This window comes from Bufo bufo, chromosome 5, assembly GCF_905171765.1.
Source record: "Bufo bufo chromosome 5, aBufBuf1.1, whole genome shotgun sequence".
Classification (NCBI taxonomy): Eukaryota; Metazoa; Chordata; class Amphibia; order Anura; family Bufonidae; genus Bufo; species Bufo bufo.
In genome coordinates, this window is record NC_053393.1 from 424,025,433 (window position 1) to 424,048,417 (window position 22,985).

The 22,985-nt window shown below is 43.0% G+C and overlaps 1 protein-coding gene across 1 annotated transcript in view; it reads right to left on the bottom strand.

Annotated features, from left to right (window-relative positions):
• Window positions 1–22,985, bottom strand: part of OSBPL10 (oxysterol binding protein like 10) — a 469,724-nt gene that overhangs the window by 44,204 nt on the left and 402,535 nt on the right. The window contains exon 8 of the mRNA XM_040433369.1: window positions 13,808–14,288. Coding sequence (XP_040289303.1) covers window positions 13,808–14,288 — 481 coding nt within the window. The remainder of the gene's footprint in view (window positions 1–13,807; window positions 14,289–22,985) is intronic.

Below are 22,985 nucleotides of genomic sequence, written 5' to 3' on the forward strand. Positions count from 1 at the left end.
TGGTAAGTAATGCCAGTGCAGAACTAGTGATGCCATAATCACCGTTCCCTGTTCTGTAAACTTCCCACGATGGAAGCACTCATTAGTTAATAGTTTGCCCCCTGCCTTGAGGTATTGCAGGCCACAGAAAAATGGCTTAGGGGCCGGATGTGGGCTGCGTGTTTGAGACCCCTGGTCTAAAGGGGTTCTCCAGGATTTAACAATTAACGACTTATCCCTAGAATATCTTACAATTTAGGTAAATAGGCAGAATCTACTATAAGATACCGTGGGAGACCCAGCCCCTGTAGTCCAGGGAGAAATAAAATCAGTGTCTAACAGAATTACAGGGTTATAAAAGCTCTTACTACTCCATTGGTATGTGCGTGGAAGTGGAGTAGTTTCAAATAGTCACTTCAGTCTATTCAGTATCTCAAGTAGTAAAGTCCTAATATATTTCTAGTTCTTTGTGCAGGTGGTCATGCTTCTTGGCTATCCCTCCATTGGAACACAACAGTAATTGTTTGCTGAACTCTAGCACCACAACACCAGGTCTTCCTCCTCTCCTCTCTCTTCTTCCTACTCTGAAACTGAAATGGTGAAAATGGTCGAGAAGTCCATTTTAATATTTTATTGGCTTTTATGGTGATTTAGCCCAATATAAGTTGTGGGCATATAATAAAACAAATAGGACCATTAAAATTTGTTGACTTTTTCAAAAGTTGCTGCGCAAGGTTTCTATTTCCATGGTTCCTAACTGCAGATTCATGGGGAACAAAAGACCTGAGACTAGTTGAACCCGGGGAGTTTGGAAGAGCAGAGGAGGAAGAAGTGGTGTAGTGCTGCTGGAGATTGCAAGCAATTCCCATTGTGTTCCAATGGAGGGATAGAGAAGGATGGCCACCTGTACAAAGCACTAGGAATGTATACTACCTACGATACTGAACAGACTGAAGAAGCTATTTGACATCCAAACTGCTACACATCCACACACATATCAAAGGAGTGGTAAGAACTTTTATAACTCTGTAATTCTGTTCCTATTACTATTCCTACGATAGGTCTTCAATATCAGATTGGCAGGGGTAGGTCTGGCACCAGAAATACATGTAAGCACTACTCAATGGAAGGAGCTGTGTAGTTCTAGCACTGGAGCTACTCCTGAACAGCTGATTGTTGTGTGTGATTTTACCCTTATGGGTAAGGGAGGTTTGAATAATACCCCATAATCTCAGGGTATCAGCAGAACAGAGTATCGAGAGTGCCAGGGCTCCAGTTATGACTGCATCCTGAAGGCTCTCCAGATCTTCAGGAAGTTATCATGTCCAGTTGGTAAGTTCCTCAAAGTTGCATATCTGGTCAACCTTATTGTACTACTCTTCTAAAAATGGAGGTAGTGATTATAACCAATGGAAAGGCACCAACGCTTTTGCTGCTGCCAGCAGGTGTTTAATAAGATTTGTCTTGGAGGGGCGGTCCGAGCTGCTCGGTTTGGCCAGAAAGACCATGTCTGGCAATATCTGAAACTGTGACTTAGATGGCAGTCTTATTTTTCACAAGTAAAGCAAAAGGTTTTACAAAGACGCACATAGAAGACACAGCTTATATGGTTCGGCAAGAACTATTGTATCTAACCTACAGTTTCTGCATTTTCTTTCATCGGAACATCTTAAATCGATTGGACCCATGCACATTTCTGACTGCTTCAGTACAGACATGCACAACAGCAATGAACAAAGCGGAAAATCCATAGTGTTTGTTCAGAAGGCACATCCAATTTATCATTATGGGGACTGACAACAGTGTTTTTTATAAGGGAGAAGAATAAAACCTTGTTCTCCAGCATGCACAATGGGAGACGTCGTATTCTTGGAGTTAAGAAAAACCCATCAACACGCATTGGGCAGCAGGATGACAGCACTGTAAGTACTTCAAGAAGCCTACAGGCAAGAAGCTCAGCAGCCGCAGCATGGCAAGCAACGTAAAGAGTAGAGAGATGGGGAGTCACAGAGAGAGGCAAAGTGATCATAAAACAAACTCATTTCCTCATTTAAGCGGGGCTGCTTTCCTACACTCCCGTGTCTAGTTTCACAGCAGCTGTTTAAAGATTATGTTCTGTATAAATTATTTAGCAAACAACATAGGTGGGGGACTCTTCAGACTGGGCCTAGGATGCCTAGATGCCAGCCATTGCAGAAAACATATGCATTCAGGTGCAGGGATTACAATCAATTATTAATCTGATTAGTACTATGGCTCCTGTCCCAGCGCCAATGTGACATGTGCGTCCTTGAAAAGCAGAAATGCAAACAAACTTCAGGAGACGGCGCTGATGCTGGAGATGCAAGCAGATGGACTTAAGGAACAGATCACAACAGTTTTCTGTCTAAATGTACACAGGGGGATTTTACTATGATGCCCCATAAAAGAATGTGTATCCAGATGAGGGGTACCTGTGGCTGTGAAAGGCTGTTATAGACCACCCCCATCTCTGTATGTGGGCCTTTAACAGATGTAGCATTAAGGCACCTCCGTGCAATGCAGAATTAGCCGCATTTGCTTATTCTGGCAGGAGCAGCAGTTTATCGGTGCCTGGTGTGTTGTGGATTGCTGCTCTAAGCACCGAGTTTAATCTGAGTAAAAGCACAGAAGGAGGTTTATAGACAGCTGCGCCTGATATATCTCTGTAGATGGGATGCTCTTGTAGGCAGAATATTAATGAAGACAGCAACAACAAGCACTTTTGGGGTAAAAATGGCATTGGGCTTTTCAAACATAATAACAAAATGGACCACAATGTTTCAGGAGAGACATATAGTAGCTGTAAGTAATGGCTAATCTTCCAAAACAATTACATTTTTGCTACTGGAACTTCTACAACAGTTTAACTTTGCAGAAAACACAGAACCATAAAATAGGGCTTTTATGGCAACATTGCAGAAAACGAAGCAAAAGAATATAAAAGCCATCATGATCCTGCATTGGTTGAATTTACATGCAGTGCCTGCCAGCTGGGACCTCCACTCATGGTGAGGTGGCCCTCCTTATGCAGTCACTTCTCCATGGAAATAAATCGGACAGAGGACGCCCGCTTCCTCTGTCCGACTGACTATTTAGTCATTATTGTCACTATGGACCCCAACATCTAGGTGATAAACCCCAGGGACAAGTTACAGCAGGAGACTGTTAGTCCTGCAAGGATCGCTCGGTCATAGCTCTTGTGCCCGACTACGGCTTAATCAAAAATCTAGCCATGATGTACATCAAGAAGGCTTAAAGGGAGTCTGTCACCACATTTGAGCATATTAGACTGATCAAATAGCGTTATATGTGCCATCCAGAACTTAAAAACGGTACCTTTGTTGTATCTAATGGAGTTTTCTTTCAGCCAAAAATGAACTTTTAAGATTCTGTAAATGCGCCCTCTCAAGTGCCCAGGGCGGCGTCTCACTCGTTCGAGCCCCAGGCAGCACCTCCTCAACGGCTCATAACCCCGCCCTCCGTGTGCCTCTGCCCGCCCGTTTACTCTCCTCCTCTCTCCTTTTCCACTGCGCTACGAATTTGACCGCGCAGCCGCAGTGGAAAAGGAGAGAGGAGGAGAGTAAACGGGCGGGCAGAGGCACACGGAGGGCGGGGTTATGAGCCGTTGAGGAGGTGCTGCCTGGGGCTCGGACGATTGAGACGCCGCCCTGGGCACTTGAGAGGGCGCATTTACAGAATCTTAAAAGTTCATTTTTGGCTGAAAGAAAACTCCATTAGATACAACAAAGGTACCGTTTTTAAGTTCTGGGTGGCACATATAACGCTATTTGATCAGTCTAATATGCTCAAATGTGGTGACAGACTCCCTTTAAAGGCAGGGGCGGCATGGGAACTCAAATTTGCCCTGGAAATTTTTTTTTAAAAGTGACCCCATGTTGTAGATGGAGCCAAACTGACAAAAGGTGTGACTAAGCTAAGTAGGCGGAGTTTTTTGCAGGCAAATCTGTAGTTTTTATTGATACCATTTTGGACTGTCATTTTGATCATTTGTTTATTCCTTTTTTTTTATGAGATGAAACAACAAATAAAAAAAATGCAAATCTGCAGTTTTAATTTTTTCCATTATGGCGTTCACCATACCGAATAAATAGGTTTATATTTTAATAGTACAGCAATTTTTGTGTGCAACAAAGACAATGATCTTTATTATCATTGTTTATTTTTATTATTAATATGGGCAAAGGGGCTGATTTGCATTTTTATAAATTTTTCTTTTTTTTTTACATTTATTTTGACTTATTTTAAGTCACTCTTACGGACTTTAACATGCGATCATTTGATCTCTGCTCCCATACACTGTATATGTATAGCGGAGGTCGGGAAGGGGTTAAAATAAATCATTCCCCCATATATCCAGGGCCTTGAGCATTGTAATGTTGGTTGAGAACACCCCTGTGTAGATAAAAAAAACTTGTATTCCCCTTTTATTCAAATTGTCACTGGTGGGTCTCAAACCAGGGACCTTCTGTAACAGAGGCAACAGCCTTACTAGCTGAGCCACAGGCTTGACAGATATGAGATGAAATTTCTCTAACTAAAAACCTTTACTAGTATGCCTGCACAATGCACTGGCATCTACAGATACATGTCTGCATACCAGGACACTGGGATAACAGCAAAAGTCTAATTTGTTTAGAAATCACAAAAATGTAATGGAGCTAAATAATTAAAGGGTTTTCCCACAAAAATATTCTACAGTTTTCAAACCAGCACCTGGACCTGAATTCTTTTGCAATTGTATGTAATAAAATTTTTTGCATAGCCACGGAGTTATTCAATAAAATGTATCTGCCTAGCGCCACCTGCTGTTTTTTCTTTCTTATTTCTTTGTCCGGCTAAGGCCTCATGCACACGACCGTTGTGTGCACCCGCGGCCGTTGTTCCGTTTTCCGTTTTTTTTCACGGACCCATTGACTTTCAATGGGTCCGTGGAAAAATCGGAAAATGCACCGTTTGGCTTCCGCATCCGTGATCCGTTTTTCCAGTCCGTGAAAAAAATATGACCTGTCCTATTTTTTTCACGGACAACGGTTCACGGACCCATTCAAGTCAATGGGTCCGTGAAAAATCACGGATGCACACAAGATAGTCATCCGCGTCCGTGATCCGTGTCCGTTTTTCCTATCATTTTCAATGCAAACTTGACTTAGTTTTTTTTTTCACTTTTCATGTCCGTGGATCCTCCAAAAATCAAGGAAGACCAACGGAAGAAAAAACGGTCACAGATCACGGAACAACGGAAATCCGTTTTGCGGACCGCAAAAAAAAACTGTCGTGTGCATGAGGCCTAACTGAGATGACCGCACATGCTCAGTTTCATCCTTCATCTGCCTGGACAGCATGGACACGCCCCCTTAGCTGCTGCGGAAAAGACACTCCCCTTGAGCTGTCAGCTTGATATAAATCTAGCAGAGCAATGAATGGGGAGATCTCTGAATCCATGAGAGGTTAATTATTTTGCTCCATTAAATTTTTATTATTACTAAATAAAAATAAAATATATATCATTTATTTTGCTCCTACCTCAGTACTTGAACTCATGAGTTTTGTGTAAAAAACTGTTGCCTTACTAGGTGGGCTACACGGAGATGAGGTATAATGGAAAGATATTCACTTGTTCTGTGTTTTTGACCCGCACCAGGTTTTGGCTCACAATAACTGATTGAAATAACTGATCAAATAACTGAAGTGTGAACTCTGCCTAAAGCCTCATGCACACAAATGTGTGACGGCCGTTACTCAATTTGCCATAGATGGATGCAGACCCATTCAACTTGAATGGGTCCGTGATCTGTCGGCACCGTAAAAAAATAGAACATACAGTACAGACCAAAAGTTTGGACACCTTCTCATTCAAAGAGTTTTCTTTATTTTCATGACTATGAAAATTGTAGATTCACACTGAAGGCATCAAAACTATGAATTAACACATGTGGAATTATATACATAACAAACAAGTGTGAAACAACTGAAAATATAGAGGGGACTACCTCTTGAAGCTCATCAAGAGAATGCCAAGAGTGTGCAAAGCAGTAATCAAAGCAAAAGGTGGCTACTTTGAAGAACCTAGAATATGACATACAGTATTTTCAGTTGTTTCACACTTGTTTGTTATGTATATAATTCCACATGTGTTAATTCATAGTTTTGATGCCTTCATAGTCATGAAAATAAAGAAAACTCTTTGAATGAGAAGGTGTGTCCAAACTTTTGGTCTGTACTGTATATATATATATTTTTAGAGTGCAGAGACACCGGGCCTCCATGCCTTCTGTATTGCCTTCTACAGAGGCATCGGGCCTCCACTCCTTCTGGATTCCGGACTCGATCAAATGAAAGGGCCCTTATCCACAATACGGTGTGCGCGTGGCTGGTGTCCGTATATTGCGGACCCACTGTTTGCGGGCCGCAATCTGGGCATGGTCGGGCAACGGCCGTGTGCATGAGGCCTTAGGCTAGATTCACACGACTGTGTTTTGCGGTCAGCAAATTGTGCATCCACAAAACACAGATGCCGACCGTGTGCGTTCTGCATTTTGCATATAGATAATGCCTATTCTTGTACGCCCTCATCACTCTGTAAAGGGCCAACACCTTCAGATTGATACTTTTTACCATTCATATAATTGAAGAACAATTGATAAATTTGTCTTATTCTCTGGGAGATAGAATTTTGCATTATTTTCCCATGGAGCACTGCCACTAAGTCTCCATATCATACACAGCTGGTCTTCTTAAGGACAGCCAGTACCTTCTGTGAAGTTATTAGGTAGTCCAAGAATGTAATAATGCCATCAGAGTATAAGGGGGGGAATTTATCATGAGGCTTGAGCCTGCATTATTGCACTTTGTGCCACATTTATCAAATGCCTCATGTTACTTGATAAATTTGTCTTATCCTTAGACCTAACACTTTTGTCTAGAGAAGCTAATCCAGTTTTCCCACTCCACCCTCCTCCTGGAGTAAGACTGCAAATTTTTGGAACTTAAAAAAAAAAAAAAAGTCTCAATGCTAAATCTGGAGTGAAATGCCTTAACATAGCTAACCACACCCACTTTTCCACCGACATTACAACACTGGAGTGAGTGGTATAAAAATGCAAAAAGTGGCAAATATTTTCCGCAAGTAAGTGCAAAAAAGTGGCAAAATTATGTGCAAACTCAAATTTTGCACAAGAGAGTGCAAAAAGCCGCAAAAGCCCTATTTTTGCAACTTTTTGATGGGGGTATGATAAATCAGGGCCTAAGTGTATGGAAATGATGGGTACTCCATTCTGATGCAGTTGACTAATGGGGGAACCAGGAGGAAATGAAGGCTAGGGAGGTACTTTTTATACGTTTTTTAATTTAGTCCCACAGGTGTAGAGAGGGTGTCCAAAATGACTTAAAATACAAGGGACTTGACAGTTATTGCCCCCAGGCTACATGTTTTACATTCTGAATATGTATATCTTTTCTTGTGAAATATCTTTCACTGATTTAGAGTTGCACAGTAAGACTCCAATAAACATGGAGAAATTACTCAACATGGAGAAATAAAATTTAATGACATCCAGATTATAAAAGAGCCATGAAAGCCTCAAGTAATATTAATGTGAGAGAATGAATTGTTTCAAAGAAGATTATAGCAAAAACACAGTGGGACTACTAAAATAAAAATGGCTGTGCTTTGTTTAAAGGAGAATGGCTTAAGCCATGTCCACATCTGCACTTTAGCATGCCAGCTTTCTGCCAGAAGAAAACAGCTGCATTCAGCTTTTTTTTTTTTCTAGCAGAAAACTGCATTCTTGCTAGGCATCTGACAGATGGCGTTAAAGTGAACAGGGATCCGATGGCTATGCAAGATACAGCAATTTCAGTACTCCTCTACCGCCACAGGGTACAGGAATACTAAAATGAAGATATGGATGTAGCCTAAAAGTGCACCTGAGTTTTGCATAATGGCTGTACGTCTTTGAAAAATCATACCAGTGAAAGAACAGTTCTGTTTGGGCTTCCCTAATGTCTTTTTGAGCCATATTATTCCCTGTTCCAGTTGCACAGGTAGATGCATTTCACTCAAAAGCAGGGGCTGTATCTCTTCGATGCAAGTACCAGCACTGTACTGCTGTGGCATCCTTTCTCCTACTTCCCACTATGTTTATTTCAGCTTTGGAGCTCACAGAACAGGAGGGGGAGATCACTCTTACAGAGCGGCAGGAGGCTCATGGGCTCTTCAGAAGCTGTGTAGAAGCAGCTGTTTTATCAGGCTCACAATCACAGCTAGCTCCACGTCCTCTCAGCCTTCTTCTGAGTCTCTGTTACCAGGGACAGATCTTGCCTGACAAAAGGCAGTGGACTGCAACTTAGGTGGAAGAGAGACCCCTAGTGGCCATGACTTTACAGCTTTTTTTCAGGTGGATTTAGGCATATTTTTTAATGAAATGATTTAGATATTTGCTAGTTACACCATTCTCTATTAAATGAAACTGTGTGAAAGTACAGTGACTTTAATCAGTGAAAACTGTAAAAGTTAATTAGCCTAAAATTTGTTCTGTTACTAGTTATAAACCATTGTGCTCTTGGCATCCATTTTTAGACATTCAAGACATAAAACAAAAAACCTGTTTACAGATACAAGGAATTAAATATCATGACTGAAAATACTGTGCTCGCATCCCAACTTCTGCCTTCTTCTTGTAGTGATCTCACTCATTCCCTTGCAATCCTCTGAGATTCATGTACTGGCTAAGAGCCGATGCTAAACTCTGTTTCTGGATTTGCAGGGACTGTGCATTATAGCCTCAGCAAGAAGCACTGAGGGTGGCATTAGGCACATGTTTGTATACTCATTCCTTTAATGTATGTTACTGTATTCATATATAAGAGTAAAAAAAATCATAAATTAGTTTATTATTTATTATACATTTATGAAGGAGTTGGATTATGACTTAATGGCTCCTTTATAAATGTATAATAATAATAAGAAAAAATGTACTGTAGTTAAATCATGGTAATATCTGGCTTTTCAATGTGTTCACCACTATCATATAATATTTTTAATTTGAAGCTGGAGAAATGTACCGACTCAAACACCACAACTCTGATTCCACGGCCCTGATTAAAGGGAATGTGTCATCAGAAAATAACTTATTGTGTAAATCATGTTTTTATATGGAACTTTTTTTTAAAAAAAATTGGAGATTTTTGTGCAGCTTTCGCACTGGTCATTAGGCCTTATATTATGGTGAGACTTCCTGTTCTCTACAGGTAACTTTTCAGTAGCCATCACGTTATTATCACAGGCATAATTACAATGACACATACGGTATCACCATGGTATAGATAACTGTAACAGACAATGGTTGTGGAACCACTGTGACAACTTAGGCCACGTTCACATCCCGAGCTACTTGAGAAACCTTGGCGCGGTGCATGGGCTCAGACATGTCCTCCAAGCAGGACATGTTGGCTGATTCTCAATTTTACACCAGTGTGAGGCTTAGTAAGACCGCACAGTGCACCTGTCTTTGTTTTTGTTATATTATATATACTGTTTATCACATCCACACATTTGCTATTCTGTGTAGGATGTCCATTGTGGCACTTGTGGTCCGCTGCAGGCATCCTCCATTGTATGCCTTTTTGCTGGGGATTGCCATTTGCACCGGACCACAAGTGCAGGATCTGCGCCCCTGGTATAGATGCACCACTGCATATGGGGTTGAGCACTTCCTGCTTTTTAATACCACGCCAATTTGTAGTTTGTATTTTGAATTTTCTGGAGGTGTAGAAACTCCTAGTCTGAATGTGCCTTTATTTCCATCCACAGGCAGCATTCTGGTGCACATGTGAGGCCCGGGCTATATCAGCCAGTCTTGGGTGGGGCTCAGAGCTCTCTGCCTCCTCCAATTGTATGCATAGTCACATGCTGGAGGTTACTGGGAGATTGCTTTGAGTCGGACCTTGCGCTCCTGTAATTCGCCCACTGGCTCCTGGTATTGCCCATACGGCCCAGGTAGGTTTAGCGTTAGCTCCCGAGCTACTTGAGAAACCTTGGCGCGGTGCTCGGGCTCAGACATGTCCTCCAAGCAGGATATGTTGGCTAATTCTCAATTTTACACCAGTACGAGGGTTAGTAAGACCGCAGAGTGCACCTGTTTTTGTTTTTGTTATATTATTTTTACACGTTCACATCTCTGGTGAATGTTTGCAGCAGGCTGTTTCAGTAATCTGGCATTGCCGGATCCTACAGATCATTGCCGGATCCCTATTGACTATAATGGGATTCTGCAGCCATAAACCGCCATTGTGACACAATGGCCCAAATTTAAACACACAATAAGCTGGCGCCTGTGCACACAGAGCAATGGCAACAAGTGAACCGCCATTGTAACAATAACACAAGATCCACCATTCACAATACCTTATCCCTTCTATCTTCTGCACATATCACAGCAGGCCTAAAAAAGTAACATAATTCTCTTTTCATATCTCCTCTTCTTGTCACTGTGCTTGCCCACACTGTCATAGAAGAAAATGAAGGATGCACACTGCAAGTCCTTAGACATAAGGCTCTGCAGAAGAACGCACGGCAGAGCTGCCACTTTCAGACTCTTTGGTAGAATTAGGAGATAGGGAGAAAAAATGTGTCTAAATATGGGATACAAATATTGTTATAAATATAACCTGTATATGGTTTATTCATAAAATAAAACTAGTCATGCAATTTTTCTCTTATGCTGGAATAAGGAATGTAATTATACCAAATATATGAGAAGAGAATACTTCACATTATGATTCACATGAGCATTGGATATTGAAATTAGTATTTACAGGAAATCTGTCACCAGCGACCTCCCTATCCAACTAGTTGCATAGACAAATAGCTGTGGTCACCTGATTAAAACGCTGATTTTCTTTTGCGGATCCAAAACTCCATTTCCGAGTTGTGATACTTTTTCTTAATATGAAAATTAGGCCTTGGTGTAGTGAGGGTGTCACTATTGCTCTTGCTGCACCCACAAAAGCTCCACTCCTTTCTGTGGCCCACACCTCCTTCACTGCTTTGCCATTGCCTGGCCCTGTCAATTCAAGAAGCCAGGGAGGGGCTGGCCACAGAAATGAGTGGAGCTTGGAGGCAAAAAGAGCAATGGTGACACCCTCATTGCACCAATGGCCTAATTTGCCTATTAACAAAAATTATCATAACTAGGGGACAGAGCCTCGTATCGACAAAAGAAAAACATTGTTTCAATCAGCTATGTGTCTATGAGAACAGATGGATATGGAGGACACTAATGACAAATTCCCTTTAAGTAGAGGGAGGAGCTAGTGAGATCTATAATCAAACAACTAGAAATACATTATTATGTTTACTTTTTTTCAGTGTGCTTCCTCTGGAACCTCTGGGTCCTACATACTAGAAGACACCAATGATGAGACTGAGGATGTGTCTTAGACTACCTCAGACTCCTTGAAGCACGGTAGTTAAAGGGAACCTGTCACCAGTTTTATGGTGTCCTAACTAAGGGCAACATAAATAAGTGACTGATTCTCTTAGCAAAATGCTGGGTCACTTTCATTAATTGACCCAGTCAATCTGCCAACATCTTGTATCGAAAAGCTCCAGCTGATAATGATGAGTCCTGAATATTCATGAGCTCCTGACTCTTCCCGCCTACCTGCTGCTGATTGACAGTTATTTTCCATATGAATCAGCAGCAGGTGGGTAGGGGAGTGGCTATAGCTCTGAATTAAATAAACGCTGGACTCAATGACATCACGCTGGACTCAAATCAGCTCATTAGCATGCAGCATGTGGCATCTTTGTGTGTATATTATGAGGTAACCATCTGTCACACCAGTAAGTGAATACATCTAAGGCACTTTTTAGTAGTTAATTATTGTATATAATTAGTTAGATTTAGGGGTGCACCGAAATATCGGCAGCCGAAAATATCGGCCGAAAATGCACCTAATCCACTTCGGCCGATATTGTTACATATCGGCCGAAAATATGGGGTGTGGGATTTGTCACCCACCATCTGCGGGCGGGCGCTGGGCGGGCGGTTTACTTTGTCACTGCATCTTTATTTTACCTTACAATCGTGACGCTCCAGTAACTAACAACTCTGCAGGCAGAGCGGAGGCCGGCGTAACGTCACTTACTCACGTGACGCGCCTGCTCCGCCTCCTTCATTCATAAAGTGGGCGGAGCAGGTGCGTCGCGTGAGTAAGTGACGTTACGCCGCCCTCCGCTCTGCCTGCAGAGTTGTTACTGGAGCGTCACGATTGTAAGGTAAAATAAAGATGCAGTGAGTAGTCTGCTGTGAGCAGCAGGGCCGGGGCTGTTATGGGTAGGGGGATCGGTCTATGGCACTGCTATGGGGAGGGGGGATCTGTGCACTGTTATGGGGAAAGGGATCTGTGCACTGTTATGGGGAAAGGGATCTGTGCACTGTTATGGGGAAAGGGATCTGTGCACTGTTATGGGGAAAGGGATCTGTGCACTGTTATGCCCATAACAGTGCACATATCCCCTTTCCATAACAGTGCACAGATCCCCCTCTCCATAACAGTGCACAGATCCCCCTCTCCATAACAGTGCACAGATCCCCCTCTCCATAACAGTGCACAGATCCCCCTCTCCATAACAGCGCCACCCACAGATCCCCCTCTCCATAACAGCGCCACCCACAGATCCCCCTCTCCATAACAGCGCCACCCACAGATCCCCCTCTCCATAACAGCGCCACCCACAGATCCCCCTCTCCATAACAGCGCCACCCACAGATCCCCCTCTCCATAACAGCGCCACCCACAGATCCCCCTCTCCATAGCGCCACCCACAGATCCCCCTCTCCATAACAGCGCCACCCACAGATCCCCCTCTCCATAACAGCACCACCCACAGATCCCCCTCTCCATAACAGCGCCACCCACAGATGAATTTCATTCATGAAAAAGAATTATTAATAAAATCATTAAAAAAAAAGTATTTTAAAAGTATTTGGACAAAAAGGCAGTTTCGGTTTCGGATTCGGTTTTCGTTCAAGGGCATCCTGAATTTTCGGTTTCGGACCAGAATTTTCATTTCGGTGCACCCCTAGTTAGATTATAATCGAATATCCACATGACAGGTTCCCTTTAAGTTGTAGTCACAGAGGACAGCTTTGCCCTTATGGAGATGAGCTAAAAAACAGCCAAGGCGTACGACCTGAGGAAAATAAATAGCAGGTAATCCTCCCCTGTATGTACTTAAGGCCTCATGCACACGACCGTTGTGTGCATCCGCGGCCGTTGTTCCGTTTTCCGTTTTTTTTCGCGGACCCATTGACTTTCAATGGGTCCGTGGAAAAATCGGAAAATGCACCGTTTGGCTTCCGCGTCTGTGATCCGTTTTTCCAGTCCGTGAAAAAAATATGACCTGTCCTATTTTTTTCACGGACAACGGTTCACGGACCCATTCAAGTCAATGGGTCCGTGAAAAATCACGGATGCACACAAGATAGTCATCCGCGTCCGTGATCCGTGTCCGTTTTTCCTATCATTTTCAATGCAAACTTGACTTAGTTTTTTTTTCACTTTTCATGTCCGTGGATCCTACAAAAACCAAGGAAGACCCACGGAAGAAAAAACGGTCACAGATCACGGAACAGCGGAAATCCGTTTTGCGGACCGCAAAAAAAAACGGTCGTGTGCATGAGGCCTAAGTATGTGTACATAAAACTTTTGAGCTCCTGAATGGCCAGTCACTTAACGTGTTGTGCCATTGGCAGTTACTTTACATTATAATGCTACATACCTTCTCCGACCATTGAAACACCAACAGACATTCCAAGAAATTTGCTTTTGGTCCAAACATGGGTATTTACGCACATCATCTTCTCTTTGCATTCGCAGTAAAAACAAGATACCGGCGGGTGATGAGATACTTGCTCGGCCACAAAACGCACTTTGTAGGCTTCACTTTCAGATCCCTGGGCTATGTTCATTTCTTTGGCTTGAACAGAGGCACAGTGAGTTCTACAAGGTTTCACTTTGTTCTTGGAAACATTCCAACTGCAGTGAAATGTTTCACCTATAATTGGGTTATAGGGTTTCTTGGCAACTGCTCCTTTACGACCTTCATGGAAGGCTGTCAAGTAATATTCCACAAAACTGATCATTCTTTCCTCAGGGGTTGTCCCAGCTGCAATGGACAAGAAGAGATCTGGATGTGCCATGAAGTTTGCATACATTTCCAGTAGGGATCTTTTCTCCAAAATAAAGGTTGGTAGTACTACCTGTTATGTAAGCAGAGGAAATAAGTAGCTTTAGCACAAACATATACAGTAATGCTACTACTATTATTATACGAGTAAAAAATTGCATCTCAAACTTGTGGAAATGACATGATTTCTAAAACATCAGGAGCTTTGTGTAAGATATAGACCAGGGGTGGGCAACCTGCAGCACTCCAGCTGTTGTGAAACTAAAACTCCCAACATCCATACTTGCTCTGCTCTTCTCGGAACTCTCACAGAAATAGAGCATGCTGGAAATTGTAGTTTCACAACAGCTGGAGTACCACAGGTTGCCCACCCCTGATATAGACACTGTCAAGATAATATTAAAGGCTATGGAATCCTTTTGCATGGAAAACATGATTTTAATATATGTTAGCAGAAACTATGTTTTAGTCTACAATCTTCAGTCCTTCATTAATTTTAAGAAATTTCTTATATAGGCATGGTTATCCTGTGTGTCCAGGGTGCTGCTATTTTCCCTTTTGCAGACTGCCTTGTGTGTGAGTTCCTCCCTACTTACGAGTGAGTTGCCCCCCTTGTACCTATCCCCTCCTCACACACATCTGCTATGTACAACATCCTCCCCCTTTGTTAATCGGCCACTCCTGGGGAGGTTAATGGTCTAATATTTTCTCTATTTGTGCACAATCTGACTGACTGTGGATTGGTGGAGTCAAAACTCTTTAGAGATGTTTGTGTAACCTTTTTAAGCCTGATGAGCTTCACCAATTCTTCTTCTGAGGTCCTCAGAAATCTCTTTTGTTTGTGCCATGATACACATCCACTAAGACGTGTTGTGAAGGTCAGATGTTGATAGATCACTCTAATTTCATATCATATCTAATTACATATCAACATTATCTTGGGTGGGTTTTTATAATTGTTGCCACAGCAAGGTTATTCACGAGTATCCACACATACGAAATAATGGGTCTCAGCTCACTTAATTTTTACTTATGGAGTGCTGAAAGGCTTACCAGGAAAAGATTGGAAACTTGAATCACCTAAAGAAATGGATATGAAAATGCACACAAAACAGACGTGACAGCGCCATTTCTCGTAGAGTAAGATTCATGTATTCATGCCTCATTCTTGGAGACTTTAGAACCACCCTAAATAATGGTCTAAAAGTTTTTAATTTTTCCTAATCTATGAAGATTTATATTAACTTTTGCATTCTGGTTCATTGTTTTGCTGTATAATCTGTATAATCCAATTTACCTTTACCTACAGTGGCCTAGAGAGCACCAGAAGTTGCTTTAAAATGAATGTCCCTCTTTTAGCGCTGTCGTTTTTTAGGTTCGACATTCTGTATGGATTCATTTAATATTTACTGTTATCGCTCCATTTTTATGATTTAAAGCCCAATAGACGTAAATGTCTCAGTTCTACCACTAGAAGGAGCATAACAGCTTACTGCATACTGTTTATACAGTTACTAGAAGGGCAGCCTACACCCCCTGCCGGAGACTGCAGGTAGCCAGAATATTATCATGTACCTCTGTAGAATTTCAGTCACATTTTGATTAAAAAATTGCGCACAATCTCTTTACACATTTTATTTCTCCAATTAAATCTTGACATTTATTTATAAAAAAAAGATATCATATATCTAATTGAGATATCCATTTTATAGGTCAAAGATGGAACCTGGCTAGTTAGATTTCATGGCAAGGTTCACTATACTAAAGTAATATTATGGACTCCAAGTCCAGGCAATATTTAAACCCCATGTAGTCCTCCTACTTACAGAGCAATTTTATGATGGTGTCATTAGAATTTCACTGCCAAAATTGCTATGTATGGGATTTATATATAATCTTGTAGAAACAATTGAAGAAGCAATTTGTAATAAATGCTACACAAGTGCATGGTTCAAAGACTGTGCCATCCATAATACAAGTAATACTCCTGGGGAAAAGAGCCTCAGTCAATAAACTACAAAGACCAACAACGCTGTAGTACACTGAAATATATGAAATAATCTTGTTCTGTTACATGAAAGAACATTATTCTGAAATTCTACTTGTAGTACACTTTCTAGGGCTGCTTTAGCCGAAGGCATCCAAATATACCAGAGATTATTATATTATTTATTGTTATATTTTTTGGCTTCTTCCGCACCGGTAAAGGTGTCCGGCAGGCTGTTTCAGGAGAGGAATAGCCTACCGTAGTTCATCGTATCCAGCATAGCCGGATAAGGCCGTGCACCGCCAGAGTTCATTGACTATAATGGGATCTGGCGGGGATTTGCCCAGTTTCTGGTTTTAACTGTTTCCTTATTATAGTAAAGAACTGTACGAAGAGCAAGTCATTATCTAATAAAATATTTTCAATGGGAGCAGCAGAATCCGAAAATAGAGTGGGACTTCCATCTAGTCTGACAGGCGGTTGTATGGCAGCCACAGACTACAGATGACTGCAAATGTCAGCCTGTACTGTGTAAATACTATACTACATACTACAAGGAAATGTGATATGCTCCTGACTGTCCCATTCTACTTTGCTTCATTTCCGCTGCTAGCAGAGAAATACCTTTAATCCGTGTGAAGGCTTGTTTTTTTTGCACCATTTTACACTGCATATGATGTACTGGGAAGCTGAAAAGAAAATTCAAATAGACTGGAATTGGGGAAAAAAACGCAAATAGTTTTATGTTTTGTTTTACAGCCCCAACATTTTTTTATTTTTAAAAAACTTCCTGATTTGCTGGGGCATGGGCTCGGCTCCACAGGAGGGTTAGGACAGCCCCTCAATATATACTATATATAGACAGGCGGCAGCAACTCTACAATATCAGTGGTTGGCATCTTGATCTCTCCATTACGGTGCTCTGAATAATATATCTGATTATATGGCTCACTTATAGATCCCCCCTCAAACTTCCCCATAATGATACTGTTCACCGCACCCCAAAGTGTACCACTGTGCATTTGCGTTATACGGCCAAATGCTCGAGATGCACATACCTACCTACCCCATACAGTATCTACCTACCCCACTTGAGCACCAACGCAGACACAGCGAGATTATTTATGTTCAGCGTTGAAAATTGAGTAGTGTCTCATTTTTACAATACCCTAGTTGGGATTCTCCCAGGTGAACATTATATGGTTATTATCTCCTCGGGGGCATCTTAGGGTATTTATGTTTGTCACTCTCTTCACTTTATCTCTGCCTAGTAGTGCAAGAAGAGTTTAGAGTCTTCTCCTCAGTTTAATACATATTTTAAATAAAGATATTCATTATTTTTAATTTTTAAGTGTTTAATTGAGCAGTGAGCAAGAGGAGTGTGACTCTGCCCCATTGTGTTATTGGCCAACGACAACCTCTACAGTCTAACCACAGAGGACAATTCATTCAGAAAGCAACCATCCAAAATCTCCATGACCTGTTACCACTACTGTTTCTCCACACTATAAGGCCTCTTGCACACGACCTTATGTATTTTGCGGTCCGCAAAAACAGATCCACAAAAAATACGGATGATGTCCGTGTGCATTTATTTTAAGGAACAGAACAGCTGGCCCCTAATAGAACAGTACTATCCTTGTCTGTTATGCGGACAATAATAGGACAAGTTCTATCTTTTAGGCCTCTTGCACACAAAAGTTTTTTAACGTTTCTGTTCCGTTTTTGCAGATTCCGTTTGCGGTCCGTATGCGGAACCATTCATTTTAACCCCTTAAGGACATAGGACGTACCGATACGCCCTATTTCCCGAGTCCTTAAGGACCAAGGACGTACCGGTACGTCCTGACTTAAAATCGGAATTCCGGCGCCGCGGGGGTTAATCGGAACGGGACGCTGGCTGAAATCATTCAGCCGGCATCCCGTAACAACGCAGGGGGGGGTCATTTGACCCCCCCGTATCGGCGATCGCAGAAAACCGCAGGTCAATTCAGACCTGCGGTTTTCTGCGTTTCCGGTCCATTCGGTTGTCCTGTGACCCGATGAACCGGAAAAAGACTGCGATGGGTGGAGTAATTATACACCACCTATCGCAGTCCGAGGATTTGGAGAGGCGGTGCTGGCCCTGGTGCTGAACGCCGCTGTCCAGGGTGCTGATTGGTGCAGGGGAGAGAGGCGCGAGATTCAAACTTCCTGCGCTCCTCTCTCCCCTCCTCTTCCTGTCCAGCACCCTGACCGTGCAGCATCGTCCAGCACCAGCTCCTGCGTCCCCCTAATCGGCATACATCACCCTCCTGCACCCATCGCCACCCAGGTAGGTTAGGGTCAGTGAGGGAGAGGCACCGTTAGGCAGGGAAAGAGGGGAAAAGTAAGTTAGAAAAAAAAAAAGAAAAAGTACTTTTATTCCAAACTTCCATCTAACCCTAACCCGGACCCCCCCCCACCCCCCCACCACCACTTTTTTTTTTTCTGCGTGCGCTGACTGGCCGGCACTTTTTAGCGTCCGTCCACTGTTAGCGCATCGCCCGCCCCACCACCCCACCGCCCCACCGACCGCTGATCAGCGTTGTACCGCTGATCAGCAAATTTAAACTTTTTTTTTTCCTAACACTTGCCCTTTTTTTTGCCTTTTTTAGTACGCGAACACCCGTTGCCCCCACACACACACACATATATAATAAAGGTTTACACACACGCACACACACCCATGGCCCGCCGGATGTTCTCGGCCGAGGAGGCATACGCTCAGATTGCCTCCGACTCTGAGAGCCCCAGTGAGGATGAGGATGACCCCACATTCCTTTTATCATCCGCATCCTCCTCATCATCATCGGATGACGATGAGCCACCAAGGCGGCGGAGACGCGGCCAGGCGGAGCCAGGGGCCCCACATGCTAGGGATCCTGTGGCCCACCCTAGTACGAGCCGCCCTGGGGTTCGTACTGGTTTCCCGGCCCACCAAATAAGTCCACCGGAGCCCCCTGCCGATGAACTTAGTTGGTGTCCCCCAGTGGACTTTGAGCCTGAGATTCCGGATTTTGCTGGCAATCCTGGAATCCAGATTCCCACAGTGGGGTTTACTGAAATAGACTATTTTAGTTTTTTTTTCAGTAACCCACTGGTGAATTTGATGGTGGAGCAGACGAATCTGTACGCCCAACAGTTCGTCGCTCAAAACCCAGGCTCAGTTTTGGCTAGACCCGGTGGCTGGACGCCGGTCAGTGCAGCCGAAATGAGGACATTTTGGGACCTCGTGCTGCATATGGGTCTAGTCCAAAAACCCAGTGTCAGGCAATACTGGAGTGGGGACGTCCTATACCAGACCCCACTGTACAGTTGGTTTGAGGCCATCCGGAAATGTCTGCATTATTCCGATAATGCAGCATGTCCACCCCGAGGTGATCCTGCCTATGACCGGCTGTATAAGTTACGGCCGGTCATCGATCACTTTGGGGCCAAATTCATGGAGGCCTACGTACCTGGAAGGGAGGTCGCGGTTTATGAGTCTCTCGTTGCGTTCAAGGGGAGACTCAGTTTCCGCCAATACATTCCCACAAAGCGGGCGAGGTATGGCGTGAAGCTATACAAAATTTGTGAGAGTACCTCAGGGTACACTTACAAATTTCGTGTGTACGAGGGGCGAGATTCCCATATTCAACCCCCAGAATGTCCCCCCACTCTGGGTGTTAGCGGGAAACTCGTGTGGGACCTTATGTACCCACTGCTGGATAATGGTTACCACTTGTACGTGGATAACTTTTATACCAGCATTCCCTTGTTCAGGTCCCTTGCCGCCAGATCCACGTTCGCTTGTGGGACCGTGCGGAAAAATCAAAGCGGCCTCCCTGCCTACCCCCTCCAGGTACCTATCCCCAGGGGTGAGACCCGTGCCCTTACCAGTGGAAACCTGTTGCTGGTCAGGTATAAGGACAAGAGGGATGTCCTTATGCTGTCCACAATCCACGGTAACGGCACCACCCCTGTCCCTGTGCGAGGTACCGCGGCAACGGTCCTCAAGCCCGATTGTATCGTCGACTACAATCGGTATATGGGAGGAGTTGATCTCTCTGATCAAGTCCTCACGCCATATAACGCCATGCGCAAAACCCGGGCATGGTACAAAAAAGTTACGGTCTACTTGGTACAGGTTGCCATGTACAACTCTTTTGTACTATCCCGAAGCGCTGGCAGCACAGGGACATTCCTCCAGTTCTATGAGGCAGTCCTCAAGGCCCTGATCTTTTCGGACCGGGAAAGAGAAGGCCGGAGTACCTCGGGAACTGGAGGCGCCCGGATCGTCCCTGGCCAACACTTTCCAGGTGTGGTCCCCCATACTGGAAAGAAGGGACGAACCCAAAAAAAGTGCAGAGTGTGTCACAAGAGGGGGATACGGAAGGACACCACTACTCAATGTGACACGTGCCCCGATCATCCGGGCCTCTGCATTATCAATTGCTTCAGGGAGTATCACACTTCCATGGAGTACTAAATTTTTATAATCCCCAACAGTCCACTAGAGAACATAAAACACTATGGCTCTCAGACTTTGGAGACACGGAAACAATTTTTCTTTCCCCAAAAAATATTAGTTTTAGTGCAGGCATCCTCAAACTGCGGCCCTCCAGATGTTGTAAAACTATAACTCCCAGCATGCCCAGACAACCTACAGCCATCAGCAGGGCATGGTGGGAATTGTAGTTTTACAACATCTGGAGGGCCGCAGTTTTAGGATGCCTGCTTAGTGTTTCCAAAGTCTGAGAGCCATACATATTGGGCATCGTCGCGTGCGTAAAAGTCGTCGCTATAAAAATAACTTTTGACCAAACGCCTCGGATGAACGGTGTTAAAAATATTAAATAAAAACTGTGCCAAAACACCCATTTTTGGGCAAAATTTCAATTTGAATCCATTTTGCCGGTAATAAAGCAAGGGTTAACAGCCAAACAAAACTAAATATTTATTGCCCCGATTCTGTAGTTTGCAGAAACACCCCATATGTGGTCGTAAATGGCTATATAGCCGCACGGCAGGGCATAGAACGAAGGGAACTCCATACGGTTTCTGGAAGGCAGATTTTGATGGACAGTTTTTTTTTTTACACCATGTCCCATTAGAAGCCCCCCCTGATGTAGCCTAGACTAGAAACTCCAAAAAAGTGACCCCATCTAAGAAACTACACCCCTCAAGGTATTCAAAAGTTACTTTACAAACTATGTTAACCCTTTAGGTGTTCCACAAAACTAAATCGCGAATGTAGAAACAATTTTAGAATTTAATTTTTTTGTTACATTGCCTCAAAAAAGAGTAAAATAGAGCAACCAAAAATCAAATTTACCCCAAAAATAGTCCCAAAACAACAACCACCTTATCCCGTAGTTTCCTAGATGGGGTCACTTTTATGGAGTTTCTACTCTAGGGGTGCATCAGGGGGCTTGAAAGGGTACATGGTGTAAATAAACCAGTCCAGCAAAATCTGCCTTCCAAAACCCATATGGTGTTCCCCTCCTTCTATGTGCTACCGTTCGGCCAAACAGTAGTTTACGACCACATATGGGGCGTTTTTGCAAACTCCAGAATCAGGGCAACCCATTTTGAGTGTTGTTTGGCAGTTAACCCTTGTTTTACTCCTGGAAAAAATTGATTATATTGGAAAATTTTCCAAGAAATAGAAATTTCTAAATTGTTTCTCCATCTGCCATTAACTCTTGTGGAACACCTAAAGGGTTAACAAAGTTTGTAAACCCAGTTTTGAATACCTTGAGGGGTGTACTTTCTTAGATGGAGTCACTTTTTTGAAATTTCTATTCTGGGGGTGCAACAGGGGGCTTCAAATGGGACATGGTATAAACAAAACCAGTCCTGCCAAATCTGCCTTCCAAAACCCATATGGTGTTCCCCTCCTTCTATGTGCTACCGTTCGGCCAAACAGTAGTTTACGACCACATATGGGGTGTTTTTGCAAACTAAAGAATCAGGGCAACCCATTTTGAGTGTTGTTTGGCAGTTAACCCTTGTTTTACTCCTGGAAAAAATTGATTATATTGGAAAATTTTCCAAAAAATAGAAATTTCTAAATTGTTTCTCCATCTGCCATTAACTCTTGTGGAACACCTAAAGGGTTAACAAAGTTTGTAAACCCAGTTTTGAATACCTTGAGGGGTGTACTTTCTTAGATGGAGTCACTTTTTTGAAATTTCTATTCTAGGGGTGCAACAGGGGGCTTCAAATAGGACATGGTATAAACAAAACCAGTCCTGCCAAATCTGCCTTCCAAAACCCATATGGTGTTCCCCTCCTTCTATGTGCTACCGTTCGGCCAAACAGTAGTTTACGACCACATATGGGGTGTTTTTGCAAACTATAGAATCAGGGCAACCCATTTTGAGTGTTGTTTGGCAGTTAACCCTTGTTTTACTCCTGGAAAAAATTGATTATATTGGAAAATTTTCCAAAAAATAGAAATTTCAAAATTGTTTCTCCATCTGCCATTAACTCTTGTGGAAGATCTAAAGGGTTAATAAAGTTTGAAAAAACAGTTTTGAATACCTTGAGGGGTGTAGTTTCTAGAATGGGGTCATTTTTGGGAGGTTTCTATTATCTAAGCCTCACAATATGACTTCAAACCTGAACTGGTCCATAAAAAGTGGGATTTTGAAGATTTCTGAAAATTTCAAAATTTGCTTCTAAACTTCTAAGCCTTGTAACATCCCCAAAAAATAAAATATCATTCCCAAAATGCTACAAACATGAAGTAGACATATGGGGAATGTAAAGTCATCACAA